Source organism: Bos javanicus, chromosome 12 (genome assembly GCF_032452875.1).
Source record: "Bos javanicus breed banteng chromosome 12, ARS-OSU_banteng_1.0, whole genome shotgun sequence".
NCBI classification, from domain to species: Eukaryota; Metazoa; Chordata; class Mammalia; order Artiodactyla; family Bovidae; genus Bos; species Bos javanicus.
Genome location: NC_083879.1, coordinates 78,506,324 through 78,529,829, shown reverse-complemented (window position 1 = coordinate 78,529,829; position 23,506 = coordinate 78,506,324). Strand labels below are relative to the sequence as shown.

General features: G+C 41.5%; 2 protein-coding genes across 4 annotated transcripts in view; one reads left to right on the top strand and one right to left on the bottom strand.

Annotated features, from left to right (window-relative positions):
• FGF14 (fibroblast growth factor 14) overlaps nt 1-2,477 on the top strand; it is a 636,375-nt gene extending 633,898 nt beyond the window's left edge. For all 3 annotated transcript variants that reach the window (XM_061435331.1, XM_061435330.1, XM_061435332.1), the window contains exon 5: nt 387-2,477. In XM_061435331.1, coding sequence (XP_061291315.1) covers nt 387-523 — 137 coding nt within the window. In that variant the 3' untranslated portion in view covers nt 524-2,477. The remainder of the gene's footprint in view (nt 1-386) is intronic.
• A 4,241-nt stretch (nt 2,478-6,718) lies between these two features.
• The window catches only part of ITGBL1 (integrin subunit beta like 1), a 235,709-nt gene continuing 218,921 nt past the window's right edge, over nt 6,719-23,506 (bottom strand). The window contains exons 9-11 of the mRNA XM_061435329.1: nt 14,686-14,832; nt 8,604-8,717; nt 6,719-7,606 (exon numbers count right to left, since the gene is read on the bottom strand). Coding sequence (XP_061291313.1) covers nt 7,515-7,606; nt 8,604-8,717; nt 14,686-14,832 — 353 coding nt within the window. The 3' untranslated portion in view covers nt 6,719-7,514. The remainder of the gene's footprint in view (nt 7,607-8,603; nt 8,718-14,685; nt 14,833-23,506) is intronic.

Genomic DNA, 23,506 nt, shown 5'->3' with positions numbered 1-23,506 from the left:
GTTGACAGCATGTAGTGGGAGGAGGGTCTGACTTTTTCTCGCTGAACAAAGAGAATTGGATTAAATGCTTGCCATTCTCATATACTTCCTGTGGCCTCTGTGTGTGTGTGTGTGTGTGTCTATGGCCCCCATTTAAACCTTCTCTCCTCGGCAAAAATCCAGGCACACCGACGTGCACGGTTTGGAGACACAAAACCGGAAAATGGAAAAGGAAGTCATACTTTCTGTTCAGGGGCTGGTTTTTACTGCTTTTAAAACAGGAATTCCCGCTAGATGGGGTTACTCGACTTCCGGGAAAAAAGACTGGGCCTCCAGCGGAGGTCTGTGCGTGAGCCTAACCAGGTAACGTCTCCTTTTCTGCCCTCCTCCCCTGTCCCCACCACTAGTTGCCATGTACCGAGAACCATCTTTGCATGACGTCGGAGAAACGGTCCCGAAGGCCGGGGTGACGCCGAGTAAAAGCACGAGCGCGTCGGCCATCATGAATGGAGGCAAACCAGTCAACAAAAGTAAGACGACATAGCCAGACCCTCACGGGTGTTGTGACTGACTCGCCCCCGAGCGCCGTTGAGCCTTTTATCCCAGCCAGACCCTCCCGCTTCCTCCGGGGGCCTAGGAGCCGCTGGGGGTAGGCTGCTCCCCGCTGGCCCGAACTCCTTGGTTGCAAGTGGATAAATCTCAACGCGTCGCACCCCCCCACAAGAAGAAGACACCTGGACAACCAGCTCAACTCAGACCATGGAATGCCCTACCAGATATGGAATGCCTTTTTAATATCTTTTCTGTGACTGTGACACTTCATGTGAATGACCTCCTTCACGAGTCCACTCGACACCTTGCCTGCTGACAGCTACCCATATTCCTTTTTGAGTCCCGTTTCGGCAAAATCCATGTGTTTCAGTTCGATTTTTGTAGCACACAGATACTCTTGAGTAAATTTCTAGTTAGATGCTGTAAACCTGTGCTATTCTGGAGTTCTCTTCTTCCCATTTATTTTTCCCAGGGCTGCTGGCTCTACTGTCTGTGACCTTTTGTAGGGATGGTGTTCCTCCCAATCTTAACTGTCGTGGTTGGCTTAGTTGGGAGAGCGATCAGGGAAATGGAAAGCCTTCTAAACCTATTATGACAAATTGCATCTATAAAGATTAGGACTGTGATCTCCGGCTCACACTACTGATGAAACACACATATACCCCCCGTCCAGTAGCAGATACTGTGCTCTCGAGGCCCACGCGGCTGGGCTGAGAAACGGGGTCAAACGCGGTCATGGGAAGCGCTCTATGATCTGGGTTTGACATCCCCCTTAGTTTCTTTGTGTGTGTGTGTGTGTGTGTGTTTTATACATATCACAAGCTTACTGGTAATGGTAACATTTGCCTTGCCCAGCGAGCAAGACCCACTGGTTTTTGAGAAAGTGGGTCAGAAGAACTCTGTAGGCCTTGTAGGCCTGATTAAGGTTCATTTTTCATCTATGAATCCTCATTATTTGGGAAAAAAGGAAAAAAAATCAATGATTAACAACCTACAAGAATTGCGCTACCTAAATCCATTTCAGATAGAGAATCCTTTCTGTTTTTAATGAACCAGACTTAACACCATCCCCGATTTGGGCTGCGTTCCACTCATACTCGGCAGAGCATGGGCAAGGCGGCTGTTGTGTTCTTTCCTGCAGCAGCAATGCAAATGTTAGTTATAAATTAGACTTTAATATTTTTGGTGTTTAATGACAAGTTTTTAAACCGGACACATTAGGGAAAAAAAAAGTATTTTTTTTAGCTCAGCATGCTGAGTCAGGTACTGTGTATTTCACCGGTCCATACCTCTGACTCAGCTTCTGGGGTCCGTGTGGCCCTGTAGCTGAGTTAGAGGTGCCTTGCCATGATCTCAGAATGCAGTCTGTTGAATTATTCTAGATTAAAAATAAAGGCAAACCAACACGTTCAAATATCAGGTTTTCAGTCCATCCAATATATATATATATATATATATATTTTTTTTTTTTCTTGCTTTTGTTTGATTTTGCTTTCTTAACTTCCTTTGGGATTTCCAACTGCTGAATTCTGAGCTTAGGGAAGACAGCAACTGAGAAAGTCCAGGAATAGTTGACTCCACAGTGAAGAAACCATGCAAAATGTTCACCATTGGCTCTAAAGTGTTTCAAAATGTTTGATACTAAACTGTTTGGAAATATATTTGTTAACTGTATATACTTAATAAATTTCAATGTTTTTCTCCTCTGAACAGTTAATTGAGACCAAACTAAACCTCATTTATAGAAAGCTATATGTGAGATCCATGTACTGGCCTCTTGTTATTTTCTATGTGGAAGGATGACCCAGTCGCCATTTTCTCCCATCCGCACTGTATTTACTGGGAAATTATTTTGTCACTGCTTTCCTAAGTCTCCATGACAGCCTTTGCCCAGCCTTTAAAAATTTTGGCCTGCTTAGCTGATTAAAGATTTACTATCAATTTAACTGTTTATGCTTATTTCATTTTCATATTGAATTCCTCTTTAATAAATAAAAAGTTAGCATAACATCTGAGTAGATTTATTGTTGATAATGCTAAAGTACAAATACAACATAATGATTCTTTTGACCTCTCTTGATTTCTTATTACACCGTTTCAAAGCCTATTATTTTTAATAGGCTAAGTTAAAATACATTAGATGAATTACATTAATCAATTTTTAGGGAAGACATATAATCCATAGTATGTGACAAACTGAATAACAACTTGAAATTCCAATTAGATGGACTGACCCTACTATGTGCATGTGTGCACAGGTGCACACACACACACACACACACACACATCAGAAAACCCCACCTATATGTTTTTGGTAATCAGCCCTCCTTGCTGGTTTCTTTTTCTCTCCTGCAAGCTTGTTTATTGGTTAAAATTATGACAAGATTTATTTTTGTAAATGAATGAGATTTCAGTAAATGTGTACCTCTGTTTTGTTTTTTACATGAGTTACCTATAAGGGCATTTTTCCCTATGAATGGATGTCAAATACTTTCTTCTAATATATGTTTAGACGTACTGCAGAGGGCTCCTTGTTAGTTGTGATTTAGTTAGATCACTTCCTCTGTGTCTGGTCTGACCTGTTGCATGGAACGAGGACAGCACTGATGAACTGCATGTTGTAGGACCTGTGTTTCAAGAGCCATTGGTGTGTATTGCTCATCTACATACAAAGAGTTTGTCTGCATTGTACAGTTTCTGTGTTTAATATCATTTGTTGTATTCATAAATACAACACATTGAATAAAATATTTATATGAAGGCATATTCCAGAACATTGAACAACTTTATGTAACAAAATGGCATTGGATCACCCACAGATATAGAGAAATGTCATGTAAATAAGTTTAGTAAACTCAGTCTCCCCCTTTACCATGCCAAAGAAGATTTTAGCTCTTTGATGATACCTCTTTTGCTATTTTTCCAGGATAAGTCTCCACCATTTTTCCCCCCTCAAAAACTAAGTTTGCCGTTTTAAGTGTAATCTGTCACCATTGATGTTCTGTACAGTAAATCTGATGGAATTCATTTGTATTTGGAGACCACCATGTGATCTGTACCTGCATGTGCGTATGTTAATTTATCGAGTCTTTTCAGTATCACATGCCTTTTGCATTCGTGTCTGGTGTGGAAGGGTTATGTCTGCTCATCTGTTATGGGAGCTGTTGCTTCACTCATTCCTCAACAATGCTCTGGAATGTTTATTGTTTTCATATTTCAAGTGATATCATTTTATTTTCTTATGTTTGCTAAAATATTTTGCTACAACTTAACCTGAAAAAATTATAGAAGAGAGGCAAATGGTCCAACCTATATAAAGAGTACAATGGAATTGAGCATCATTCCATTACAAATCTTGGAGAATTTAGAGGTTCTTGCTCTAAATGTTCCTTTACCCTGAGTGTTTTGGGTTAAGGACTGGCTTCAAAAGTGCCATGATGAACCCACAAGACTCCTGCCATGGTCCATCTAATTATTTGCCTCTTGGAGTGCAAGAGGGGTTTCTTTATCATACCTGGCCAGTTGCTTAATGAATGCTTAAAGCACTAAAACCGTCAGCTGTTTTCAGGATGACCAATACTAGATTTGGCTCTTTTTTAAAAAACAAGAAAAAAATACATTTCGACTTAAAAGATAAACATGTACCACTTCATTTAAAGTTATCTCCCTAATATTAGAGGGAGTATGAACATTTTAGAAGGAGACTATATCCAGGGATAGCTGTTGAGCTAAGCAGGCATCTCAGACTCCAGATGTGAACTGTGTTACTCTGGAGTAAAATACACTTTTTAGAGTAGCTTTGTTTGCTTACAAAGTGGCCTGTTGACTCAATACTGAGTGGGGTTTCAAAATCTTTGATAGTGAGTCTGCAAAGGTTGAGTTATGTCTTGTTTTTGTTTTCTCTTGGTTTTCTCTCTCATTTGGTCTAATCCCCATGTTGTGTTTGCATTTGAGGTGGTGGAGGCCATTCCTTCCAATGCATGGTGAGAATCCAGATTGGCTCAGAGTCCAGGGTGATTCTCCTAGTCTCAGGATGTTTGTAGACTCTTATTCAAAAGTCCTTTATGGAGGAATTCTTCAGTGATGGTTTGCCAAGCAAACTGGGTTGGTGCTAACACCATTGGCAAACATGTATCCTTCCCAATTGATGTATTTCCACCATAACTACTGACCAACTTGAATAAGCCAATGAAATTTCCCTCCAACTGTTAGAAGTTTATTCTTGCCCTGCCATTTTTTTTTTTTTTTTTTGAAGAGGGAGTTTCTATCTAAGCAATGGAATCAAAAGTCAACATACAAAATCACATCTAAGAAGGGTAGAAATTTATGTCTTGTACGTAACTATGTTTATTTTTCTCCAACTTAAACATGTAAGTTAAATCACTTCTTCATAGATCTATTGATGTCTGCATTGCTAGACACCCAAAATCATACATAAACACACACAAGAACTGTTGCAGCAGACAGAAAGTGGTAAAATGAAAATATTTTTGTTTTAGAAGAAAAATATTCATTAGCGTGTAGGTACCATGTGACTTAATGCCATAATTTCCTTTTGGTTCAATAATTCTGAGCTAAATGAACCCCAGAATAGAGCTGAATTATATTTTCAGCTTTGTCAAAAAATTTGGACCAATCACATTTTGAACTTTATAATACACTAATATCTCCATATTTTAACTTTTTCTTAAAAAAAATGAATGCCAAGGACATTTCTGTTAAATGAAAATAAAAGAACAGCACTTTTGTTGTAGGTGCTGTTAATGAAAAGGGGTAAGAGATGTAGAGAATGATAAGAAAAAGAAGACACACCAAGGGTTACGCGACAAGAGAGGAAGCTAAGAGCAGTTTCAGTAGAGCAGAGGCTGGCAAACTCCTGCTTGGGTACAAGCCAAATCCATCTCCCAATGTTTCTTACAGTCCAGGAGCTCAGAATGAATTTGTTTTTTCAGCTTTAAAATATTAAATGAAAACAAACAAGAATTTGTAACAGAGATGTATGTGACCCACAAAGTCTAAACTATTTACCATCTGGTCCTTTATAGAAACCAAAGTTCTACAAGAAAGGAACCTGAAGGTCTTTTGTGCAAATTATGATGGCTGGATAAGGTAATGAAGTTCAGTGTCTGTGCAGCATCACATAAGGCATCAGAACTGCAACTGAACAATAACAGCTTTGTTTGAGGGTTAAAGTGTTTAGATAGAGAAGAGGAAAGAGTATAATCTGTATTGTTTCTTCACAGCTCCTATTTCCCTCATTTACAAAAACTGATATATTGATTGATAACTTGAGACTAGAGATACAATCACATGGTTGCACTCCTTAATCTCAGGATAGAAATGACAATTTTATAAATCTCTTAAAGTATGAGAACACTATTAGTACTATCAAAATCAGCATCAGTTAAATTTTATCTTAAATAATTTTCAATATTAAAATTTTCAGTAACTCAGCAGATGCATATTTTCCTTATTTTTGGTGATGTGACTTAGAAAAGTCCAAGCCACAACTCTAGAATATTTACATCATCAAGAAAAATTTCCAAGTAAAACTTTTCATCTTAATATGGAAATGATTTTGTTACATTATTCTAGGATTTTACAAGATAGAAATCACCTTTAGAAAAAAAAAGTGGGGTTTTTATTAGCTCTAAATAATTAAGGGTTGCCTAACTAATGTGTATAAGTAGATTTAACTGTAAATATGTAAGGGAAGTCTGAATTATTGTACATTTTCATAATTCAATGTGAATTTCATACAGAGCAGAATTTCACCATTAAGAAAATAAACATTTTGTTCTTATTATTGACTGAATACTTGTAATTTCTATTTCAGGCATTTCTGGATTTTTTTTTTAAACCCTCTGAGCTTTTGAGACTTTTAATATAATTTCTTGATTTCTTTGCATGAGCCTACTTTTCCAATAAGTAATGTATCCTTACAAATAAGAGTTTTTAAGGGAGGTGAATGTATATTTCAGGCCCATCATACATCTAACTATATGCTGTCTTTTTAAAAGGCAAGTTACCATGGAGTAGTTTAAACAGTAAAAAATCAGAATTCTTATACATGTAACCCCTGCCCAATATTAAAAAATGTTCTAGAAATAGAAAATAGATACCCCTGAATAAAAATTCATTTGGGGGAGTTAATCCTCAGTAGGTAAATATATACTGACACAGAATATAAGCAAGTTATGTCACTATTTATTTAAAATGTTGAATTGTACATTTTTCATATCTTCCTTCATTTTAAGAGAGTCTGTTTTTGTGTGAGTCTAAAGGGGGATAAGACAAATGACTTTAATGGCTAAAATGATCAGGTTTATTTCTTTTTTTCAAAAGCACTGATGATGTAGTTTCTGCCCCTTGTCCTATGGGTGTCTGGATTCCTTATGTCTCCATGGAAATGATGAGTGATATGGAATCCTGGCAAAATATGGTCAATGGATTTATGTGAGGCTGTATTTTTTCCTTAGACACAAATATGGTCTTTCTTGTACAGGGTTGTACATTTCTAACAACCATGTAATTCAATGTTTCTCAGCTCAGGCACCCTTGACATGTGAAGTCAGGTCATTCTTTGCTGTGGGGGCTGTCCTGTGCCCCAGAGGACGCTCACAGCATCCCTGGTGCCCACCCACTGGGTATCCACCCCTAACATGCCTTCCACACCACCCAGGGTGACCATCAAAATTACCTGAAAACATTATTGTCAAGCGTTTTCTGGGTGGTAAAGTTTGCCCTTGTTGAGAACCACTGATGTAAATGAAGGTAGGAAAAGTTTTTTCTGATGCTATTTTCATCAGAATTTGCTTAACTCATTTTTAATGGGTACCCAGATTTCATTCAGGCATTCAGAAAGAGAAAAACATACAATAGTCTTGTTCGACCTGTTGTAGTGGTGATTATACATGGTTTCCTCTGCATTTATACGTTCTGAGGGCCGAGAAGAAAGAACCCGGTTCCCTGCCACGTAATCGTTAAGGGTATTCCGTGCCGAGCCAGATTTCACAGGCATTTCCATTCCATCCGTCCCAGCATTCACAGTTTCCACAGCTACAGATCCCATTCCCTGCAGCAGAGTACACAGGGCAGTCATCATCATGATAGAAAGGCACCACATTATAAAATATGTCATTCCAAACCGTAGCTGTTCATCAGCAAGACCATTTCATTCATCCTCTGCAAATTTTCTGATTCTATTCTGTAACCATCTTATCTCATTTAGCAGCTATGGGAAATCTAATTTTTCACACAATTAATGGCAGCTGCTTGATGCCACCCTGTGCGTAGCATCTAAGAGTGACCATCCTGTGTCACTCCAGGTGGCTTCCAAGTCATAATTTCGTTTTCCTGTAGACAGCAAGTTATGTCTGACTTATGAATAAATGTGGAAAACTACCAAGTCCCTTGACATAGAATGAGGTAAGCTGAGGAATCAGAAGAGGAGCCTTGTTTCATAGGGGTGGACTGAAAGTGAAGGTCTAGCTTAATGACATGGAAGCTTTCATCTTTTACCTGCCACTGGAAGTAAGGAGAGCAGATATATATGTCTCTTTTCCCTGTAGCTTATTCAAGGGGATGTATTTTTATTGACATAACTGATTATCGGGATTCAATAACTCGAGAAAGCAATAGCTATTACACTGCTAAGTGTTCTCATTGCTCCCATCCCCTCAACACACACCCCATTCCTTGCACACAACCAACACATCAACCAATGGTCTTTGGAAGAGGCACCTGGGACCTGTTTAAAGTAATATTCCATTGCCTATATCTGGCTCAAAGTAAAATGGTTCTCAAGACCATTGTTTTCTCTTTTCTGCGTAAATAGGGGAGAGGGGTTACTTTGTGGAAGTTTCCCAACAGCCATATAATTTGGCTTTATTCTTGTGCATTCCTCTGGATTTGGGAATCAATGCCCCTCCCCTTCTGTAGTGACTTTCAATGAACAGTAGGTCTTGATTGCAAGGAGGCTCTCCTGCCCTGCCATCTGCGGCAGGGCACAGTGAGTGTGGTCTCCACTGCCGACTATGACAAAGAGCGATTAGGGTTGGTTGATACGGCACCTGTGCAAATGAGCCCATCATGTTTGTCGCAGTCCCTGTCATCACAGTCGCAGAATTCTCCTGAAATGTACCATTCTTCAGCAGAACAAAGGCACTTTCCACAGTGGCAGGAGCCTGGAATCAGAAAGGGCACTACTTGCTGTCATCACTTAACTAAAGGTTTCGGTTGAGAACAGAATATCATCAATGCAACGACAGTGGATGTTTAATAACCTATCAAAGGGAGAAGTTTATTGACTAGCCAGTCACTCAGAGGGGAGCCTGACTTACTGTAATTCATAAAGGTTATCCAGGAAAGGCTTCATTACAGATCTAGACAGTTGCAATTAGCCTTGAGCAAATGTTCCACGGTCCCGCCTGGTTGAAATGTCAATGAGGGCAGAATGTGGCTGATTCTTATGGATGGCCTTCAGAAAAGGTGTTCAAAAATAGATGTTCCTTTTTTCTTTTTTCTTCCTGAATTCAATTGTGCCTTAAAGGTGCTTTGTTTTTTTGTTTTTTTTTTAGGAATTGAATAGCAAGTTCTATTAGGTGGGGATGCATTTTATAACGAAAAGAACTACTAAATTATTGTGCTTACAATTCTGGATTTTTGTTTACGGGATTTTCTTTAAATAGGGACACGCCTGCATATTGGGTAGCTCTTTAAAGTGCCAAAAATACACAGTAACTCATGTATATTTGCCTTATCAGAGCTCATTCTTAGAATTTGTTGCCATAATCAAGAAAGGCTCTAATCACTCAAAATGTTCATCTTTTCAGGGTCTTGGTCAAAGTATCTTTTGCATTACTTACTCATTTCTCCTCTTTTCAATTAATTATTTAATTAATGTTATTAGTTAAAAACCTCCTCTTTGGTTATTAAGAACATTTTGGTTTGCCCAGAAATAATTTTATTAGTTACTTAAATATATTTAAAAGAAAATGTATGAGTTAAATGGTGTCACAAAAGGAGGGTCTCTCAGTCTAAATGTTTTCACCTGATGGGCTATGAGATCCTCATGTGGCAAAATTTCGGCTACAACAAGAGTAAAGAAAACTTTAAAATTTAAAGGAAACACTTAAGAAGGACTTACCCTTCCTTTTATTTCCTTGGATGGATTATTTTTTCCAAACATGGTTTTCCTTTTACTAAAAGATGCTTATCACTAAATTGTTCTGGTCAAAAATCACCTTAAGAGATGGTGAAGTAGAAAAAAAATATATTGGAAGATGAGCAGCAATCCGTCATTAGTGCTTCTAGGAAACACAGTGCTTGAAAAATGAATTAAGAAACTGAGTGAGCCAAGTGGTTGAGGGAGAGAGATTTCCTGACATCACAGAATCTGGAAAGGATCCGTATAAACACATCTCACGCATTAAGCACTATGTGGTATTTCATATCATGGAAATGACTAATCTGTATTTTAGCTGCAAAAATCCCCAAGAGCCAAGTTAAACTTTCCACATTCCTTGCCATGCTCCTAAAGAAGAAGGTAAGGGAGTAGTCAGAACTAGTTATGAGTTGAGAGCTGGGTTTACATTTGTGAAGTCTTTGCTTAACCATAGCATAATTTCATATAGTCTTGTCTTACTTTCCTGAGGGTCTCGTTGATTTGCATTTCCTTGAGCAAATTCTAGACAACTTTCAGTTCTGATGAGTGACTGACAGCCTGGTGGTTGCTTAGGAACCAATGAGCAGGGACCTCCTGGCTCAAGTCTGTGAAGGATGCTGGCTTCTTCTTGGTCTCATTCAGGTACGGTGTTACCTTATTTTAGAAATGTATTTGTCGTACTTTTAAAAACTTTCTTTCCAATTTCTAGGCATGGAAGTGTTTACCATAAGCTCATTTAGTAAATGGTTAGCGATCTGAGTGCAAACAAAAAAGACTTGGGGCATTTCATTGACTTTTCATGGTAACTGCTTCAGAAAATACCATATTTCATTCTTTAATTCCATGATTATTGGAATGAATCTGATTGTTTTTAGTTGTTTGTAAAACAGTTGTCCCCTTTACATTTCAAAATTATGTCTACAAAGCAGCAGAAGTAAATGACTTTCTATGTTCATGATATTCACAATTATGCCTAGGATATCTTTTTTGTCACAACTCATGAAAAGATCTCACGTTTCGTTTTTAAGCTTACCCCCTAGCCCTGAAACTATTCTAATTACTGCTCTTGCTTCTGGAATGTTTAGCTTCAGGCTATAACAAAGTATTTTCCTAAAACTGGTTAAGCTCAGCTAAAGTTAATATGGTATCTTGGATGGACCATTTGACAAGTAAACTCCAGTTCCAAAAGTCTACTAGAAACTGAACTACTTCAAGTGAAAAATGGGGATTGATTTTTGTATATGTGATGAAAAAGTAGCTTTTCTCAGTCAGCGTTTTCCCCAGCTGTGTTGTTCTTTCTATTTGTGCCTCTCAGAGATAGGAACTTTTTCTGCTTGTAAAATTAGGATTAGCATAGCATGTAATACTAACACAGTGTGACCAGTATCAGGACCTCTGAGAGCCACGCCTTTGTTGTAGAGTGCTCTGACTTGTTTTTATCAGTAGTCAGGGCTCAAACTGCACGTGCGTAGAAAGGGAACCACTTAGGCAAAGGATTCTCAGACAGACACAGACAAACACAGGCCACAGGACTGCCAAGAGGGGATCGACTATTCAGCTCCACCGGTCGGGCCCCACTCACACTCATGAGACCCAGTCCAGCTGAAGGAGGCAGCTGGCCCGTCTTGACAGGATCTCTAGGGTAGTAAGTTCATGACCACATCACCTAACTCCTTTATTGTCTGTGTTAGTGTAAGGACCCTAAAGAGTGCTCTGATCTTCCTTCTGTGCTGCTTACTGGCTTCCATTCCTGAGCAATCAACCACCTTTTCTCATTTGTCTTCAGAGCATCCTTAGTATGTAAGAAGGGGAAAGAAATGAAATTCTTCTGCCTTCGAAGATGAGAAAATGGAAGTACATCAGTTAACCTAAGATTCCAATCTGATTCAGTCTACTCTTGCATCTATCTGTGATGCTTCTCCCAGGGGGAGGGGGAGGAAGACTTCCATGCAGTTTCAAAAATGATTTGTGCATCCTGTAGATTCTGTCCAGACAGCCATTGAGTGAGGCAACCAGAACACAGAGCAAAGGGTGGCTTTTGAAACATGATTTTTCACCCTTTCTCTTTTCCAGTCATGAAGAACAGGCTGGGTTGGGCCAGGGATGAGGGATGGGGCGGGGGGCGGGGGGGGTGTACCATGGACTTAATCTGGATGACAAGTATCAATGTAAGAGTGTAAGGGGTCATTGAATGACACACAATTAAGAACTGTCACACAACAGCATCTTTAAGGATATTAGAGGGCATGACCTATATCAAGGTGGAAGTTACAAGAAGGTTACTGTGTGTTCTTGGATCCAGAGGAGTAAATCCCCAAACATCCTATGAATTGTATCATGCATCCGTCAAAGGTAGCTAAGCTTAGGGGAGACCTGGCCCTGTGTTCATCTCCAGTTATTTACAAAAGCCCATTGTGTGTCAGGGCAAGGCACCTCTCTGTTTGCTGCTCCATTGACAGAGTCGGACTTTCTTTTTCATCCATCAAGCCTGACAAAATGCTGCAACCCAACATCCCAGCAGGCAGACTTCACTACTGTTCTAACTCCTCCATCTGTTATGAAGGTCACAACAATGTATCTTGTTTTAAATTTTTCTATGGAGTGATTTATTGTCTTGGCTATCAATTTGTAAAGAAATAAAACGCTATTTCTTCATCGTCTCCTGAGGTGGCAGCTTTATTCCCAGCTCCAGGGAAGCCCGTGTTGCAGGTTCGTTTTTCTGCTGGAAACACTCAGCTGGGTCTGGGCTGCTAAACTGCTGTGCCCTGGGGATCTCAGGACCCTCTGCTCACACCTGCCCCATCACGGGAGAAAGAAAAAGACTTATTTCCTTTGTGAAAGCCAGGGTGAGGGGTTTTCATGTACAGATTCGGGGGTAAAGTACACGGCAATATGGCAAGTCTGTGAGATGAATCCACAAATAGATGGCCCCGTTTAAATAACTCAGAAGGGGGTGTCTCTTCTCAGCCATCACGTTGAAGACCCTTAATCCGTTTCATGATTCTTTTCTTGTGGTTCTTGGGTGTAGGTTCCTCCATGCTGACAAGGATAATTTCTGCATCCCCACTGTTCACTGACAGAATACAAGTCCATGATCTCATGTGTAACGCCTTTTTTGCTCTACAATTCAGCAAGGATTCTTCCAGAACAGGAAGAAACAGAGGAGTCCACAGCCAGCCACTGCCAACCAGGCATGCCAGCTTCATCACTAACACGGACCTCAAAACGAACATCCTTGAGGCTATAAGAGGTCCTGATACTGATCACACTTTTACATTCCTTCCAGGTTTAAAACTCTCTACCCGTTGAAGGGCAAACAGATAGTTTAGACAAATATGCTTTCAACTCTTCATTGATACCTGAATAGATTTCCACCACCCAAAGCAAACAATTTGAAAAGGCGTTAACTAGAGAGATTTTCTCATCCTGTTTCATTTTAAGGAAATTCCTTTGGGCTAATGTTTAGTCAATCTATTTTTTTATATATTTTTTCTACATTAATGATGCTTAAAAAATGAGTCTCTGTCTTCAGAATGTAATGACTTTAATCAGAATATTTATTCTACTTCTGAGGACGCCTCCCTGGCTATTAGGGAATTCTCTTTCTTCCCTATGTCTTCTTCAGAAAGGTATTTACCTGCTAATCCTGTCCCCAGGGTAGGTGTCTGAGGGTAAATGCAGCTTCAGCTTCAGCTCCACGTTGGGAAGTGGGGATCATCTGTTCTGAAAGGAGCCTAGTGAGCTGGGAAGCCCCCAGGCATCTAGTTCCATGCAGAGCAGCTCTTGAACATTCAGTGAGAACACACACACTTCCAGAATTTCTAGGTGTTTTCCAGCCACTCAGTGCTTAGTCGCTCCGTCGTGTCTGACTCTGTGACCTCGTGGGCCCGCCAGGCTCCTCTGTCCATAGGATTCTTCAGGCAAGAATCCTGGAATGGGTTGCTATTCCCTCCTCCGGGGGATCTTCTGAACTCAGGGTTTGAACCCAGGTCTCCTGCATTGCAGGCAGATTCTTTACTGTCTGAGCCACCAAGGAAGCTTTGCTTCCTAGCTAATAGCAAAGAGGAGTGTGACAGCCTTGAGATAGGCCCATATGCACTGAGAGCAGGATTTTAAAGTCTCTTGGAAAATTTATACAAAAACGTCAATATCAAGCTACCTAAAATTCAGGACTTCCCTGGCAGTCCAGTGCTTAGGGCTGCACACTTTCAAATGCATGGGTTCAATTCCTAGTCAGGGAACTAAGATCTCACATGCCACGTGTGGCCAAAAACAATAAAAATTAAAAATAATCAATTAAAAAAAAACCTCACTTTGCAAAAAAAAAAAAATCTAAAACTCAGTCTATTAATTAGTATTCTTTCCCTACTCAGGAAAAAAAAAAAAGTGCCCTTTGGGGGTGGGGGAGGGGCACTGGGTGGGGTTGCTTTTCTTCTTGAATTTATTTGTTCCTATTCCATCAACTTGAAGACTGTAACCACTTTGAAGGCTTCATTTTTTTTTTTTTGGATATTAGGTTACACATGTCTAGTTGGCACTAGTGGTAAAGAACCCATCTGCCAATGCAGGAGACACGGGAGACGTGGGTTCGATCCCTGGGTCGGGAAGGTCCTCTGGAGAGGGGGCATGGCAACCCGCTCCAGTATTCTTGCCTGGACAATCCCCTGGACAGAGGAGCCTGGCGGGCTACAGTCCATAGGTTTGCAAAGAGTTGGACACAACTGAAGCCACTTAGCACACACATGTTTTTATCGCTAATTCATTTATGACTAAAGAAAGCAGCATACAGGTAAATTTGAGACTTTCCTTCTGATAATACTTTCCATGATCGTATGAATGGGAGAAATTCAAGCTCAAAGTCTGGTCGGAGCAGAGGACAGCATGGTTTCCATTCAGCCTGGATAAGCCAGCTGTACGGACCATGCTGCTGTACAATACAAACCACACGGAAGAACAGGGAACCCGTCCAAGCTCCAGCAGATACTCACCCTTTCCCGAGCACAATATGCCATCTGCCGATTCACACAGACTATTGCTCTGTTCCTCCGTCAGGTTACACTTCCTCGGATGCTGGCAGAGCGTCCCGAACCATCCTTTCTCACAAACACAGCGACCGCAGGAACACGTCCCATGGCCTGCGAGGCAGTCACGGGGTGGGGCGAGAGGAGGAGACGGGTACACAGGCCGTGAGTCACACTCTTTAAAGGAGACATATGTCAACCAGGGAAATCTCGTTTCCTATCGAACAAACACACTCTCCTTAACCACAGTCGATCTGGCATGTGAGCCTTTAAAAGAACTTCACACCCAAGTTCTAGCTGAACACAGTCCTCTTGAATGTCGCATCAGAGACGGACTCCGGAGAGAAAGAAAGCTTGGAACAAATTAAAATGCAAGGTGATCATCCTTTCTGGATACACAGTAGGGCCCGTTTGCTTCGTCACCAGGATGGGTCCCCCTGCTTGTCCTCACTGTGCACACCCTGACACCCAGACCGGTCCACTGCCTGCCACATTTCTCGATCCCTCTCTTATTTCCAAATAAAAACTCAAGGTTAACTTCCATACGAATGGCATCCAGGATTGTACACCTCTCTCCCTGTGCCCCTCTGTTTGCTAATAACAACAGATATAAGTGTAAGTAATGGTGTCTTCCGATTGTTGAACAGAACTTAAAAACAGCACCAGGCTTAGACTCATATTTTTTTTCCCCTTTTGTTTGTGTCACTGGTTCCTGGTTTGGGGATGTTTATCTTTGGTGTAGATGCAACATGATATCTGTGACCGTTAATCACTGGCATATACATCGGGCCAATCGCTGGCCACCAACACCCCACGTGATTGCACCATCTTCCACGTTCGTTTCTCTTTTTTCCAATCAATGCTCTGTTCTTTTTACCTCGATGTGCATTATCGGATGGCCAGATCTCTCCAAAGAAACAAACAAAACAGCTATTTGTTTGGCAACTTCTTCCTAATGATTATATACAGAGCATTTTGCTAGCACCAGGGAATGCAAAATCAAATGTGAAAATGCAAAAAAAAAAAAAAAAATCAAATGAAAAATCATGGTGGTCCCTGCCCTACATTCCAGGGACATATCAAATCATCATCCAAACTGGTCAGGCCCTCTGATCTCTTGAGACCATTCTGCCTTGACCATTCACTCTGGCAGGATCCCCAAAACATATTCCATCTGCCTCCTCCTACACTCAGGTCTGCCCAAGGAGGGATTGGTGGCCAATATTTAATTGCTTGCAATTAATTATTAAGACTTATAGAACCTAACTACCCATGAATGCAGGTGATGGCTCCCCATAACACATGACTATCTGGAAGTGAATCAAAAGCAACTGGGAGGAAAATTTGAGAGAGACCTGGATTAACAGGCCTATTTCTTGTCCATACACTAATTTATTGAACTGCATCTCACCATAGCCCATTGAGTCAAGCATTATCACCATTTTATAGTCAAGAACCTAAGGCTTGGAGAGATTAAATAGTTCAGTTCAGTTCAGTTCAGTCACTCAGTGATGTCCAACTCTTTGCGACCCCATGGACTGCAGCATGCCAGGCCTCCCTGTCCATCAATAACTCCTGGAGTTTACTCAAACTCATGTCCATTGAGTCGGTGATGCTATCCAACCATCTCATCCTCTGTCATCCCCTTCTCCTCCCGCCTTCAATCTTTCCCACCATTTGGGAAGGGTCTTTTGAAAAGGGTTTTTTCAAATGAGTCAGCTCTTCGTATCAGGTGGCCAAAGTATTGGAGTTTCGGCTTCAACATCAGTCCTTCCTATGAACACCCAGGACTGATCTCCTTTAGGATGGACTGGTTGGATCTCTTACAGTCCAAGGGACTCTCAAGAGTCTTCTCCATCACCACAGTTCAAAAGCATCAATTCTTTAGTTCTCAGCTTTCTTTATAGTCCAACTCTCATATCCATACATGATTAAATAATTTTGCCTCAAATCACAGAACCATACAGGATTAGAACCTGACTCCAGTTTTCCTTAATTTCAGCGTTTCCTCATTTTCCACATGTCACAATGCCTATACCTTTCATTATGGAAAATAAACCCTGACTACTAGACTTCCCTGGTGGTCCAGGGGTTAAGAATACGCCTGCCAATGCAGGGGACACGGGTCCTATCCCTGATCTGAGAAGATTCGACGTGCACCTAAGGCTGAGCACCACAACTGCGAAGCCTGTGCTCCAGAGTCCAAGCTCAGCAACAAGAGAAGCCAGCACAGTGAGAAGCTGGTACAGTCCAACTCGAGCATAGCTCCTACTCGTCACAACTAGAGAAAGCCCGGGCAGCAACAAAGACCCAGCACAGCCACTAAGGAAATAAAGATTTTTTAAAAAATAGAGTGTAACTCTTAAAAAGCCAACAGACAATGACTATCAATTTGAGACATCTAAGAGACTTTTCTTAATCCCTGTCTTTTTAAATAGCTGCATAGTTGTAAGGTATACATTTGACATTCGTGGGTACTTTCCTTTTAAAAAGTCTCTCCTAAGTTGGTTTTCATGACATTGAACTTGCCTTATCCTTTCAACACTCCTCCCTTGTCTATTTATTCCTCTACTTTTTGCCTGACCGGATCAATGTAGGAATCCCCTGACTGTCCAGCCTTAATCATCTTCTCTTGAAAAATTCATCAAATCATAGGATTTTAGCTAACCACAGCGATCCAGCCCTTAAATCTCTCCTAAGTTCCACACTTGGGATTTCACACATTGTGTTCTACTAACATCCAAAAGCTACCTGGAGACCTGGAGACATAATTTTCTTTCTAAAAGCTATTTTTCTATGTAGCCCACCCGTTCAAGCAGCCCAACTCTGCTGGTTAACCAGTTCAAAATGTTTTGGATCATATTTCGATCTCTCTCACTCTCCTCATCTAAGAAGTTGCCAGATTCTGTTGAAACAACCCCTGAAATCTGCACTCCTATCACTATCAGAGGGCTTCCCAGGTGGCGCTTGTAGTAAAGAACCCGTCTGCCAATGCAGGCAACGTAAGAGATGCTGGTTCAATCCCTGGGTCAGGAAGATCCCCTGGAGGAGGGCAGGATAACCCACTCTGGTATTCTTGCCTGGAGAATCCCCATGGACAGAGGAGCCTGGAGGGCTATAGTCCCTAGGGGTGCAAAGAGACGGACATGACTGAGCAACTTAGCAGGTACACGCATCATCATCAGAAACCTTTGAGAAACCTTCGATCATGTCTTCCTCCAGTGTTCTGGCTCCCAGCTTCCTATAAAACAACTCTACTCACGACATAGCTTTGAGATATAGGACTATGTGACTCCCTAATGCTAATGGAAGAAGTTCACCTAGTCTAACCTTCTGTGTCTTAGGTTCCTAAAATAGAGCCCCAGCTGCTTCTCCAACCTTACTTCCTGTATCCTCCATACACTTTCTGATCCACTCATCCTTCCCTATGTAGTTCTGGGGTTTTCCTGACTTCATGACTTTGCCAAGATAGTTATCTACTCTATACAACCAGATCCTGCTGAATTTTCAAAGCACAGGGGCAATGACTGCCTCTGGAAGGTTTTTCTAATATCCCCAAGTGAAATTCATCTTCTCTGAATTTCTACACCATCTTATTTTTCAACTCTACGGTGCAACTTTTTTTCTTCCACCTTGTGATATGCAGTTATGTATCAGATAAACCTGTTACCTGACAGAACTCTTTGACAGAAGGAATCACTTCTGATAAATTACTGTAGTCTTCAGAGTACCAAGTACTCTGCCTTATACACAGGGGATCCTCCAAAAACACTTGTAGAGTGAGGTTTTTTTCAACAAAATTCTCTTATCTTTTTCCCACAAATTCCAACTGACAATCATAAACCGAATCCAGGACATGTTTGCAGGTCATCTGGTTAATAACTGGTTGTTCAAAGTCAACAGACAGCTCTTAGATGGCTCTGTTTTATCTACGTCCTGTAGAGTGGAATGAAGTTAGCAAATCTGTGTAACAGTTACATACTCAAGTAACAGTTATGGAACTGACTCCATCTTGACTTCCCCAATAAAACAAAAGTCTACTTAAAGTGAAGTCTACTTTAGAAGCTCAGAACAAGTTATCCACCTTTAATGTGTATGTATGTGAAAGCTGCTCAGTCGTGTCTGATTCTTTGTGACCCCATGGACTGTAGCCGCCAGGCTCCTCCATCCATGGGATTCTCCAGGCCACAATACTGGAGTGGGTTGCCATTTCCTTCTCTAGGGGTCTTCCCAACCCAGGAATGGAACCCAGGTCTTTCGAATTGCAGGCAGACTCTCTATGATCTGAGCCACCAGGGAAGTACCTCTGGAGGTAGATAACGCGTGGTGAGAAGGAGGAGGAGGAGGACAAGAAAGAGCTTTTAGTACCAATCTCACGAAGCTCTGGACTTTTCAAATGTTTATGTTTCTTACTGACTCTGGGTGAGTAAGCATTACCATCATTTCACATAAATGGAATAATTTAATCTCTATGCCAGAAAAAGACACTCTGCTCTTGATTTAGGATATTATTGAGAATGAATAAATGGCTCCTCACCACAAGTAATTTAATATATAATTTACATGCAAGGAAATAGGAGATCGTTTTTCATTTATTAGCTTATTTATCACACCCTTCCATATAGTCAGGTTGGCATCTTGCCCAGACAATGGTCAAAATGCATTGGGATTTAAAAGTGAAAGTCGCTCAGTCGTGTCTGACTCTGTGATCCCATGGACTCTACAGTCCATGGAGCTCTCGAGGCCAGATTACTGGAGTGGGTAGCCTTTCCCTTCTCCAAAGGATCTTCCCCACCCAGAGATCAAACCCAGGTCTCCCACATTGCAGGCGGATTCTTTACCAACTGAGCTACAAGGGAAGCCCAACGGTATTTAAACGTTTTGCCATTTACATGACTTCTCTTTATTCAAAAAAATTTTAAAGCTTTTAATACTATCTTCTTTCTAAACTAATAATTTGGTCATCCATTCAAAAACTTTTTTCTTGTGCACCAGGTATTGTACCAGCTCCACTCTTAGGGGCTTACAGTCTACTGGGAAGAAAACAAGTAACAACGTGGGAACAAATACACTTGAGCGATGGAAGAATTAAAGAGGGTGGTGGTATATATGGCAGAGAGAACATTATTAACTGGAGGAATCAGCTCTCTGACACCCATGGTCTGAGAAGGAGCTAGACAGTCAATGTTCTGGAAAAACGAATGAAAATTCTCAGAATAAGAAAGAGCTGGCATGTTATAGGCAGTGGGGGGAAAAAAGGCAGTGTATTTGAAGAATAATGAGGAAGAAAAATGGAAAAAAAAAACAATAAAGTTGGAGAAATGTTTAGGAATCAGAACATAGCAAATTATTCATCCTTGGTAAGGCATTTAGATTTTATTCTAAGAGGAAGGGGAAATCATAGACAGGTGTTATGCAAGAGAGTGATGTGTTATAATATACAGTTTGCAAATACATTTTGGCAACTGGGTGAGAGAGATTCTGGTGTGTTGGGAAGCGGTGAGGATGGGGAAAGTGAGAGGGTGTTGCAGAGCCCAGGCGAAGGGTGATGCAGGCTTCAACAAGGCTGATGCCAATGCCGATAGGGAGAGCCGGCTGAGATCTCCTTTGATGGGGGTGCCTATGGCACTTGCTGCTGGATTATACATGGCAGGTGAGGGAGAGAAAGACCGGGTTCTCTAACAATGCAGCCTAATAGACAACGGAACTGCAGGAGGGAGAGCTGAGAGCAGAACATCAGCTCCGTTTTGAACCTTGTGTGGCTGAGATGCTCTTAAGACAACCAAGGAGAGGTCAATAAGCAACTGACACAGATCTGGCATTTGAGGACAGTTGGCACTAGGGCTCTCCATGCTGCAGTCTCCCAAAGGAGATGGCATTTAAAGCTTTGGAAGTCAGTGAGCCCACTTAGGAAGAAGTAAATCTTGAGAAAATCTGATATTTATGGTAGGGTAGAAGGGAGAAGCCAGACTAGTAGGATTATCCAGGAAAGAAGGAGAAAAATATGATTATGTTGTCTTGTAAAATAACAAGGAGAATATTTCATAAAGGAGACCTACTGAGTGCAATCATACTGAAAGTCAGAGTTAAAAAAAAAAAAAAAAGATGATAAAAAGCACAAGAGTAGTTTCAGTCAACTTTTGCCAGATCTGCCCTATTCTGTTGACCCAGGCCAATGTGTGGAACACCCAGGGGTGGCAGAACTGGGAGAATAATCTATTCACGTTCAGGGAGAACGGCATCTCTCCTTGGGGGTAGAATTCACAGTGACGTTATCTGTGATTTGCACATGCATGCTCAGTCCCCTAGTCGTGTCCGACTCTTTGCAACCCCATTGACTGCAGCCCTCCAGGTTCCTCTGTTCATGGGATTTCCCAGGCAAGTATACTGAAGTGTGTACCATTTCCTACTCCAGGGGATCTTCCGGATCCAGGGATCGAACCTGTATCTCCTGTATTGGCATGTGGGTTCTTTAACCACTGAGGCACCAGGGAAGCCCTATCTATGTAATAAGCGTGTAATAGATCATTCTAGAACCTGTAGGGAGAACCAGCCTAATGAAACATTTGAAGTCTACTAAATCTGCCTTCACTTGGCTTCCCAAGTCTTCATACAGGTGAGCAACTTTCCATTTGATTTTCATTTCCAAGGCCATTCGCCCTCTCCTGGCATCTGGCAGACCCTCCCCCCAACCCCACAACCATGATTTTTCTTTCTATTCTCTTCCCTTCGCCTACACCAAAATATTCACCAAGAACGTTCTGGATGTGTGTTGTCCAATGTAGTGATCACTAATCAGCGTGACTATTTATTAAAGTTCAATGAAATTTACAATTCAGTTTCTCAGCCACGCTAGTCGTATTTCAAGTGTTTAACAGCCATACATGGCCAGCGGCTACTGTGTTGAAAAAGACAGATATGGAACATTCCCATTATCTTTGAAAATACTCCTGAGCGGTGATGTTCTAGACAATGACATTTCCAATGAATCCATTGGCTCTGAGACACATTTTCTTAAAACACTGTAAAGATGGTGCTCAATTAAGTAACTGGCCCATGTGAATGGATCTAATTGCATCAGCTACTATTAATACATACTGTCTGCCCAATATTCTTTTCACTTTGTTAATAATAGGAGGACCCTCATTTTTTTCATGGAGATGCTGATATGTTCATCTGGAAAATATTTGATTACTCAGGCTCCTTTTGACCTAGAGTTGCCCTTAGGACTTAACTCTATTAAGTGAGATAAAAAAGAAAATCCCTTGGGTAAAGTTTCCAGGAAAGCTATTGTCATCTAAAGAAAATGAGACAGACTCAGCTAACGCATATCCTTTGACCTTTGTCCTATTCTTTTCCCTTTCTTCTTTCCTAAAAGATGGCACAACAGGAGGTTTTCAATGGGCATGAAAGGGCAGAGTGGGAGGGAAGAGAGAAGGTGTGTGGGACGTTGATGGTTCTCAGGCAGTCACCCTGCCATCCATCCAACCCCGAAGTGACAACCGGCAGGCTTATTTGTGTCATTACTTATCGCTGAACACAGTCCTAACTGGCTATATAGTCAGGCCACTCAAGATGGCTGTTCCCTTGCTCTCTGCACATTCCCTGCTCAACCAGTCTCTGCTTCACTCATATGACCATCCAATCCTCTTAATTATACACTTAATCAGTAACGGTTTATGTGCTTGCCTCTTGCCCCAGCCACTGGTCTCTCTGGTAATGATGAGCCAGCGTGATCTCAATTCCCCCTGTAAATGTTAAGCTCCTCCTCCCCGGAGTACCAAAGATTGCTGCCATGTCCTGCCACCTGCCATATGATGGGTGGGGTGTTGCTCCAGGAACTTTTGTTGTGGACTTGCAAGATTCTCTTGTCCAGGGGCTACCCTGATGGTCCAGGGGTTAAGAATCCACCTTGCAATGCAGGAGACTCAGGTTTGATCCCTGACCAAGGAACTAAGATTCTACATGCTGCAGAGCAACTAAGCCAGTTCATTGCTACTACTGAGCCCGGGACACGTCAGACGATCCCGTCAGCCGCAACTAAGACCCAACACAGTCAAAAATAGACAAATAAACATATAAAAAACAACTCCTTGTCCAATAATCCACTGATGTCTCTGCCACTGTCTCCAGGCTGGGCAATTACAAGGCCTACAGGCCGGCAGGGTGCCTCCCAACACTGGCACATGTACAAGCTCAGGAAAGGGGTCTGCGGTTTTAAGATGTAATTCAGAGACAAGGAGACAATCACGATGCCACTCAGATCATCCAGCTAAGAAAGGCGTGGCCTGAGTCAGTGGTCTGGACCGTCAACATAAGTCCAGGAGTGCCTGGGGGCGGGCGGCGGAGGTGTTACTGCAGTCATACTCTCAGGCTGCCTGATCATCTTCAAATTGCAGCTACGAACCAAAGAATTCCTAGAAGAAACGTGAACTGATTGTGTAATTAAGAGGTGGCTCTTCATTATCCTTTCTTGTTCCTTAAATTGGACTCATAGGCTCATTCCAGGAGCTGAGAGGAAAAAGGAAAGCAGTAAGCAGTCCATTTCTTCTTCTCATCCTGGATATACGGAGTACCAGAGGGAGTTCTCCGGTTAAGCTTGAAAGTGAAAGTGTGAGTCCCTCAGTCATGTCTGACTCTTTGCAACTCCATGGACAGTAGCCCACCAGCCTCCTCTGTCCGTGGAATTCTCCAGGCAAGAATACTGGAGTGGGTAGCCATTCCCTTCTCCAGGGGATCTTGCTGACTCAGGGATCGAACCCGGGGCTTCTGCATTACAGGTAGATTC